Consider the following 9591-nt stretch of genomic DNA (forward strand, 5'->3'; position numbering starts at 1 on the left):
AACTCATAAGTAAGTCGTTCAACTCAGCTCAGTTTGTAAAAAAAAACCGGGTTAAAGCTTGACCTTAACTTGACTCGATCCACTTCATGAACACTCCTAGGTTTTATATATATATATAAATGTAGGTTATTAAAACTGACTAAAATATTAAAATTTTTTCAGTTTATTTTTTTTTGTCAAAAAGTATTCCACAAAAGATTTATTTATCATGAAACACCTCAATGGTAGCTCTATATATACACCCCAAAAACACCCAAGACATTTCAATATTCTCAATCCTCATATTCATAGTTTACAAAAAAAAACATTTGTTGCATATATACTAAACACATCAAATATTCAACTTAAGCTATATATCATGAGTTGCAATGGGTGTAGAGTTCTTAGAAAAGGCTGCAATGAAAATTGCATCCTCCGGCAAAGCCTTACCGCCATCGAATCCGCTCAAGCTCAAGCCAACGCCACCGTCTTCGTTGCCAAATTCTTCGGTCGTGCCGGCCTTTTGTCCTTCCTCTCCGCCGTCCCCGAGTACCAAAGACCAGGTAAATATATTATTATAGGTATAGTACTAAAGTCATCATTTAGGTATGTCATGTTGATGTATCATCCTATCTAGTTTCTTATACTAGATATTTTTATTTAATATAATTGTTCTAGAAAAAGGTTTTAATAATGTATCGTCTTATTTAGTTTCTTACTAAAGAGTTATTATTATTTTTTATAATATAACTGTCGTTCTAATTATTATTTGTTCCTTTCAGCTTTATTTCAATCGTTATTATTCGAAGCGTGTGGCCGAACGGTGAATCCGGTCAACGGAGCAGTCGGGCTGCTCTGGACCGGGAACTGGCACTTGTGTCAATCGGCGGTTGCGACGGTTCTCCGAGGCGGAAACATACGAGCCATGCCGGAGTTGTTTTCGGCCGCCCCTACAACGGTCAACGACAATGCATCGGAAGCAAAGGCGAGTTTGATTCCGGATGGTATAGAACTCGGACTTAGTTCTGGCGGCGATGGAAGTAGTGATCCGTGGACGAGTACGAAACGGAAAAGGACGGCGTCATTGGAAGTGTCGGAAACGACGACGTTGGAAAGTGGTACCGATTCGGCTTGTAGCGAGACGAAGCTTCGTCTCTTTATATAAAATGCTTTTTTTTAACCGCAAATGTTACTCATAGTCTATGTTATGTCTCTGTTTTGTAAATGAGATGACAAGAATTGGTCAAATGATCGCTTGTAATTTGTAGGTTTTTTTTGAAAGAAAGTTATAGCAAAAATTTAATTTAGTTGTTCACAAATAATAATGTGTGTTTCTAAATGATGTTACCAACATTATAATCGTTATATTTTAGTTAAAAGAATATTTCATTAACATTCATCTTTAACTGAAAAGTTTACCATAATAACAATCTCTTAATTCTTATGATAAATTTCGGTTTTTGTCCATGCGATACGATGAAAAGAGTCACTTATATTAATTTTCTTTCTTTGCCATGACCCATGAGACATTTTGCAATTTAAGTTTGTCATTTCATCCATTGGTTCTATTAAGACTTATATAACTTGACCAAACTACCCTTGTTAGAAAACCAAAAACGTAACGGTTACAAGAAAACCCCATCAGAAAAATCAATAAGTTAAATAATCGTTTTTCAAAAAATAAATTTCTTTTACTTTTTAGGACTTAAACTCGAAACCTTTAAGTGTTTAGAAGACTTTATCTCTGTATTTAAAACACTGGGCCACTAACGCGGGGGAATATATAGCTTTCGCTATGTACAAGTAGGCCTGGTTGTTGAGGGGCAAAAAGGTCATTTCACACTAAGCCAAACTGAAAAAAAGGCCATGCAATGCAGCATTAATCTATTTAGGGTTGGGTCTTGAAATGTAATTGACCTTTGCATCCTTCCAGGAGGCACTCCCAACTTGAGGGGTCAATTTGACCAACTTTGTGCTTGTGGGTGGGCCCAGATTCCCTTTTGGTTTAGGCTTTTAAAATCCGGATAGTGGACCTAGAAGTTTCTGGGCCAACACACACCACATGATATTTATTATCACCTTAAAGCCCAGAGATTACCCCTCCTGGGCTGTTCACGAGTCGAGCCGAATCGAGCGAAGACTTGCTCGTTGCTTGGCTTATTTACCACCGAACCGAACGGCTGAAATTCGAACCGAGCGAAAACCGAAACGAGCCAAAATCCAATCGAATATTTTTCGATCGAACATCGAGCGATTTCGAGCATTTTTTATTTATTTTTCACTTTAAAATTTTCAATAAGAAACAAGTTTGAATGTTGTAAATTGATGTGTTGCAAAACACATAGAGTTTTATTCCGATTTTGTGTCGTTTTGTGCGTAAACTGTTAACGAATATAACTTTTTCTTGCATGAAATTAAATGTTTGTGTATATGATAGGTCCCATGTTGAAGAGAGTGAGAAAACGAGTTAAATGGAGAAAGAATCAGCTAAAACGGATCTCGGATGAAGCCGGTACGCGCGTACGAAGATAAACGAGCTGGAAGTCGAAAAACGTTAGAAAATGGCATGGCCGAGCTACGCGACCAGGTTATACCATTCAAGCAGCATGTGGTGGATTCCAACATGTCCCAAGGCTGCCAAGAACAGCCAGAAATCATAAAAACGACTATTTTGTCTTTTAGTGGGCCTTGTGGGCTTGTTTTAATATATTTTATATTAGGAAAGAGGTGTTTAAACACATATATAAAGGGTTTATACCCTATGAACGATTTTAGAACATACTTTCCAGCCACCATACCTTCTCTAGAGGAGAAACCAAGGATGACAAGCTTACGGTTCTATCTTTTATCCTTCGGTTGTCGGTTTTGACTATTTCAACGTTTGTGAGTTCGGTTTTGGTTTTTAATCATTCAACCTTTTGTAATCAGATTTATATGAACATGTTTATCATTTATATCTATTTTATCTACTGTTCATTAATCATGTTTGGCTAAACTTGTTAGTTCTACCTAGGTTAGATGAATATTGTTAAGTTTTAATGAGTAATATGGATTGTTGATTATCATGGCTTGAATTGTTAATGAAAAGTTTGGTTTAACATTGAATTGGGTTGTGTTTATTGGCTGTGTTTTTATTAATTATACTCATATACCTCTTGCTTTGATTGATTGAATCAGTTTTGATTGATTTTAGCTTGTTTGAACTCTTTACTTTGTGTTTAGAGATTGTTTGCGGGGTGATCAACCGTAGGGTTTAAGTGGGTATGTTAATTGATTATATTCAGCGGGTAGGCACCTTCTTAGAGACCGAGAGGTGATAGAAAGTAAACTCGTCTCATTGCTTTTGCTTGTTAGGATTTAGGATCGCGCGAGAGCGGGTTCGGTTCTTGTCGGGTTTGGCTTTTTGAGCGATTAGTTGATCTAGTTTAAGTTAAACTGAATTGTTCCTCTATCCTTGGTTGCCTAGTATTCGTCTCCATTAGGGTAGTGTGTCGGTGAGACCGAGAGGAGAGTCAACATTAGAGCACATTACAATTCGTTTCCCGGTTTGTTCTTAAAATCAACTAAGTGTAAGTTAGAGTTTGTTAGTGAGACTGAGAGGTGATCTAGCTTTCTTAAGTGAACCTTAGTTGTGTCATCCTTAGGAACCGGTGTCGTGAGATTCATCAATCCATTACCTTATTATGCCTTTAATATGATTCTTACCTAGGTAGACGTTTTTCTCCAATTGTAGTTAAGTCTCTAAGTTTTATCGAGTGTTTAGTTAAGTTAAGTCTAGTTAATTAATTTAGTTAAAGTAAGTTAGGTTAAGTAGTTAATTATTAAAAATCATTTAAATATTCTTAGGTGAGTCTTGGTTAGGGTTAAGTATCATTAACGTTTTCAAGTGTCCTTGTGTTCGATACTCGGACTTCCTTAGGTTTATACTATTAGTGATCGGTACACTTGCCGGTTTTGTGTGGTTTCTTTAGGAGTCTTGTTTAATAAATTTAAAGCTTAGTTGTGAGAGCATCATTATACACACATCATAAATTATATATTTTATAAATAAATTAGTAGTTTTTAGACAAACGTGTAATAGATTGTCAATTTTTATTAACATTAAGTTTGAAGTGAGATATAATGATCATGTAAACAAACTTCTAGTATTTTAAAAACTTGAAGCGAACAAATAGAATTATAAAATTAACGGAATATGAAAAATTAAAGGGGTTAAAAAAAACTTTAAGCTTATATTTATGTGTTTTGTCTATATATTTATATATTTGTTCATAATATAATTATATATAAAATAAATTAAAAATATTCGAGCCGAACCGAACCGAGCGGAGCGAGTTGTTTACAATCGAGCGAAAAAACGAGCGAGCAATTTCCGAGCAAGCGGCGAGCGAGTTCGAGCCCTTCCACACAAAAACTTGGAATGTGAACGAAGTGTTAGTTGTTTTAACTAATTTCCATATCTAAAGGAGTCAATTCAGTTTATATTTGATTGAAGAGTGGAATATTAACAAATGGTTTAAACTAGAGTACATTGCTTATTTGGGTCATCTTGTTTACATCCCATGACCATTTCAGCCCAAAATGAAAGTTTTTGATTTTCTTTTGTGGTTTTGCCCCTTTAGACTTAACCCTTCCATTAACACCCGTTTATATGCACATGCCCCTTACATGATTAACCTTTAACGTGAAAATATTATCCTTATTTCTTGAGTCGGTCAACCCGCTTTAAATGTTGCTTCATGCAAGAGGACTAAACATGAGAAGACTTGTCTTGACAACCAACATGTATTTATACTTTTTGCTTTTGACATATTTGGTTTCCTTGTAGCCAAAGCTGTGAAGTTATTTAGCTGAGTTAAACGGGTCATACATAGTAATGTTATGACTACAAGATCAGTTAATATAATTTTTAAAAGATTGATTTTGATATTCAAAAGGGGCTAGCAACTCAGCTTGTTGCCCGTTTACTTTCTATTTCAATGTGATCACTACTTATTAAAAACATTTATTAACATAAACAAAATTAAAGTTATGAACTAAAACTTAAGTTAGACAAAATCTGATGTTGATAACTCACTATATACGGTCGCTGGATCAAATAATTCACATCTATCAAGAATCCACCATAGTCTCAGCTCCATTGTTGATCGATATTTTATTGATGGAGCGGTAATAGTCGTATTTAGGCTGAAACTCGATGAACCACTAATGTTTAATGGATGATCGATCGATTACAGGAAGGGAAGAATTCAAAAGGGTTTGCGCGGGGTCCTTGAGTTTTTGTTCGATCGGTTAAAAATTACAAGCATCATTAGGTTAAAGCAAAAGACCATTTTTCCCCTCACTCGTGGCATTTAATTGAATTCAATGGATGGAATCTTTCCGGGAGACAAAACCGCTAACTAAAATGAACATCAGAGGTTCATTCGTTTAAAAACTTTATCTTAATGAGTTATAGGAACCAAACCATAGGGACTAAAATAGCAATTTATCATTTAAATTATCCAAATTTATGTTATAATAGTAATGCAGTTTTGGAGCTTCTTATTAGGTTAATCATAATTATATTCAAAGGTGAAATATTGTTGTTTAGTCAATCCAATCAGAATCTTCTAGTGTATTCTTTTCCTTTTTTTCTATTTAATTTAATATAACCATATATATAAAAAAGGTGACCTTAGAAGAGGTTGAAGTCTTAGGAGACAGAATAGTTAAAAGTTGAATTCTTTATCTTTGTACCTGTATATCCCACTAATGCATGCAAATGAACTAGTTTCATACCAACAACTCAATACTAGTGGTATATTACCCGCGCGCTACGGGTGCAAATATTTGTGAGGTTTGGTTTTGACAACTTGTTGCTAGTATTTCGTTAGTGAAAGAAAGAAACTTACACTGAAACGCAGTTAAAAAATCATAAAAACACTTTACTTTAGAATTTTAATTATTATTTACGTAAACATAATATAAGAAATTAAAAAAAGCCAAAAAATTATTAAGTCAACATTTTAAGAGTATTGTATTTAATTAAAATAAATAGAAAAGGGAAAAAGCAAGGTAAAATACATAGTTAATAACATAAAAAATAAAAATAAAAAAATAAATAAAAGAAGTAAACCATTAAAATTCAAGTACTATTCTTCTTTCCTTTAATATAGTATGTACTCGGAGAATATACTTGGAGCATAAGAGAAGAAAAGAATAAGAGCGAACACACGATGATCGTAGATGATACATATTAGGTTAGAAACGTGTTAAGCTGATAAACCAACACACAAAATGAAGAAACACTAACCGGACCCCGGGCAGATTACTGGTAACCTGGGGGTTGGAGAGATGTTTCCCACGAGGGGTTAGACCCTTGGAAGATGGTTCTTCTGATAACCTGCAAAACAGACACCGTGAGCTCGTCACTGAGAAGGGGGGGGGGGTCCTCCTTGTGACCACCCTCCGGCGTGAGAATCAGACTAGATTGCTCTTTAAATATAAAAGTATATTAAGAGATTGCTAGAGCAGATATCAGGTATAATATGATGATAATGTAGTAAGATATGATGTGTTTTGATGATCATACCATTTGGGGTATTTATAGCCGAAGGTAGGTTTCCAAGGAGGTATGGCCGGCTGCAACAGTGTTCCTGTTCATCAACAGTAGCCTACGCACGTGCCCTGCTGGTAGTTGGTGGGTAGGCAGCGGCTGATAGCGACCAGGCCTGCTGTATACTATTCCCTTTCCACCAACTGCCGGCTACGCACGTGGTATGACAGTAGTTGGTGAGTAGGCAGCGGCTTAATAGTGATACAGTACAGGAGCATGCTGCTCGCCATACTGTATCAGTGAGCTGTCGTATCCCTGATCAGATCTTTCGCCCATACCTCGTCAGGTATAGTGAAAGGTCCTTCAGTATAGACTGGCTTATTTGGGCGGGAGTATTCTCCCTCCCGCCTCTGTGCGGGATTGCTCCCGGCTTTGCTCATTCCTTCAGGTGACACTGAATGATCGAGAGCTAAGTACCTAGTGCGTGTAGCCATGCTGCGCGGGTGGCCTTCCCTCATGGCTTGTATCCGAGGCTGCGGGAACAGGCGGAGTCCACCATGGGAGGCATTTCCTGCGGGACCAGCTTGCATACTGCGCGTAAGGACGTCACTTCTCTGAGCATGGTTGGTCCTGCGGATCCAGTTGGTCTCTGCGCAGACGTCCCTGTTTAAGGTGAGTCTTGCGGGTCCAACTGGGCTCTGCTGGGACCTACCTCTTCACAAAAATACACGTAAAAAAGCCGTACAATCTATGCAATAGCGAATTAGATTTGAAATGTATAATGCAAATTTGATGGAATTGTGTATTTGTGTACAACACTTGAAACATTCCACTTGTTAATAATCAATGTGCAAGAGTTGATAACAGTTACAAGATGATCTAAAAAAAATAAGTGAACTACAAATAATGTTAAATATGTTTTTATTATATGCATTCAGATTCCTACAAAACACAATATACAACTCCTATATTTAATATTTTTTCCTCTAAAAGCCACAAAAGAGAAACTGCAAAAACAGCTACTTACTTCATATATTATTTATTATTACCACTTGATAATGTAAGGTTAGTGTCTTCTACACAGATGCAGCCATTGTTAAATTAACATCATGTCACGCGACTCCTTTGTATCGAATGTGTTCTCAGACTACAGTCCTTCACCTGTCAAGGGTATTATTGTAATTACACATAATAATCAAGGATGCATTCACAACGTTACGTACATTGTGAATGAGTTTACTTCCTATGTTTCCCACATATTTAACATTATATTTGATCCTAGTATTTTGAAAATATTTATCGTTGTAAATATGAAAAAGTAGTTTTTACATCGAAACAGAAGGCAAACGGACAAATAGCGCCAAGTCTTTTAAAAACCACAGCTTCAGGCGTGAGGAAACCAAAAGTGTCAAATGAATAATAAATTTGTTTGGCCCGTTTTAAAAAAGCATAACCCATATCGACACGTTGATAAGTGATGGATTAAAATTGCCACCTCTAGTTATTGGATATATTTTATAAATGTACCTTGAGGGCTGATAAAACGGACAACAAATCTTTGCAAATCCTAAGCAAAGCTCTCTCTTTCGCAGACACTTTGGCAATTTCGGTCACCATTAAATTCACCTCTTCAACCTGAAAATCCACATCACGAATTATCTCCAACCGCAGCAACTATTTACTTTTCTTTAAAGAGTTTTTTTAACCTTAATAAACAGTTTAAAGCATTACAAGTGAAATACCTGCAAAGAAAGTGAGTTCATTGATGAACCCATTGTGTGCATCACGTCGAGTGCTGAACTTATCGCGTCTTTCATGCTTTGGAGGTCAGCCTAACAAGATTAATATCACCATAAAGTTTTGATCTTGTGAGTTTCTAAAAGACACAATCATAAAGCTCTGATCTTGTTAATTCTTTAAAAACACCATCATAAAGTTTTGATCTTGTGAGTTCTTGAAAGACATAATAATAAAGTTTTTGATGTTGTTAGTAATTGAAAAACACCATCATAAAGTTTTTTTTTTAATTTATTAAAAACCTTCATAAAGTTTTGATTTTTTTGAGTTCTTGGAAAAACATCATCATAAAGTTTTTTTTTAAGTTCTTAAAAAAACCCTTCATGAAGTTTTGATTTTTTGAGTTCTTGTAAAACACCATCATAATATTTTTTTAAGTTCTTAAAAAAACCTTCATAAGTTTTGAATTTTTGAGTTCTTGGAAAAACACCATCATAAAGTTTTTTTTACTTCTTAAAAACCTTCATAAAGTTTTTATTTTTTGAGTTCTTGAAAAAGACTTTCATAAAGTTTTGATTTTTTTGTGTTCTTGAAAACACATAACGATAAAGTAGAATACAAAAGGCACATACTGTTGCTCCTGCACCAACGGGAAGACGGAGAGTGCTCGCCTTCAAAGCTTCAATGGCTCCAAGCAATGATATTGAATGGTTTTTATCTAAATAAGCCCAATCTTCAAGAAAATCCATCTAAATTCATTTTAAGAATAACAAAAGTTAGATTTTTTAAGTGTGCGAGTATTTACAACAAAGGGCGAGATTAATCCAGCTTTGTTACACAAGTTTACAATTAAAGCACTTTTTATATTAATGAATGAATGAGTTAAGAGAAAACGATGACAAACTTTAATGCAAGTAAACACTAAAAGGTTGATAAAACTAATAGGATTAGAAATGGCAATTTTGATTAATTTTCCGAAAATGGGTTGAAATTCAGATAACCTATGACTTATGACTTGTCTAATTTATAAAATTTGAAAGAAAAGAAAATTCAGATAACCTATGACTTATGACTTGTCTAATTTATCTATTTAGTTTCATGACTAATGTTATCTTTATTATTACTATTACCTATATGTTTATTGTTGTTGTTTTCTTTTACGGTTTCATACATATAATATTGGAGCTGAGGGTCTCCATGGAAGCAACATCTCTATCATTCGGGAATACATGTAAGGTTTATTTACATCACACCCTCATGAGACCCTGCTAATAATTATATTATTGGTGGGATTTTACTAGATATGATTGTTGTTTTATTTATTTAAATTCCTATTG

At 35.0% G+C, this 9591-nt stretch overlaps 2 protein-coding genes across 2 annotated transcripts; one reads left to right on the plus strand and one right to left on the minus strand.

The window, feature by feature from the left end:
• Window positions 1-261: 261 nt before the first annotated feature.
• On the plus strand, window positions 262-1188 carry LOC143579927 (LOB domain-containing protein 37-like). The gene is made up of 2 exons (XM_077063102.1): window positions 262-542; window positions 762-1188. The coding sequence occupies exons 1-2, from the start codon at window positions 359-361 to the stop codon at window positions 1142-1144; spliced, it is 567 nt and encodes a 188-aa protein (XP_076919217.1). The 5' UTR covers window positions 262-358; the 3' UTR covers window positions 1145-1188.
• A 6303-nt stretch (window positions 1189-7491) lies between these two features.
• LOC143579928 (protein SNOWY COTYLEDON 3-like) lies at window positions 7492-9257 on the minus strand. Its single transcript, XM_077063103.1, has 4 exons — window positions 8887-9257; window positions 8260-8349; window positions 8045-8152; window positions 7492-7678 (listed from the first exon to the last, which is right to left on the minus strand). The coding sequence occupies exons 1-4, from the start codon at window positions 9001-9003 to the stop codon at window positions 7625-7627; spliced, it is 369 nt and encodes a 122-aa protein (XP_076919218.1). The 5' UTR covers window positions 9004-9257; the 3' UTR covers window positions 7492-7624.
• Window positions 9258-9591: the final 334 nt, after the last annotated feature.

This window comes from Bidens hawaiensis, unplaced genomic scaffold (genome assembly GCF_021521415.1).
Source record: "Bidens hawaiensis isolate Kalapana, Puna unplaced genomic scaffold, B.hawaiensis_p1.1 tig00030168_1, whole genome shotgun sequence".
Classification (NCBI taxonomy): domain Eukaryota; kingdom Viridiplantae; phylum Streptophyta; class Magnoliopsida; order Asterales; family Asteraceae; genus Bidens; species Bidens hawaiensis.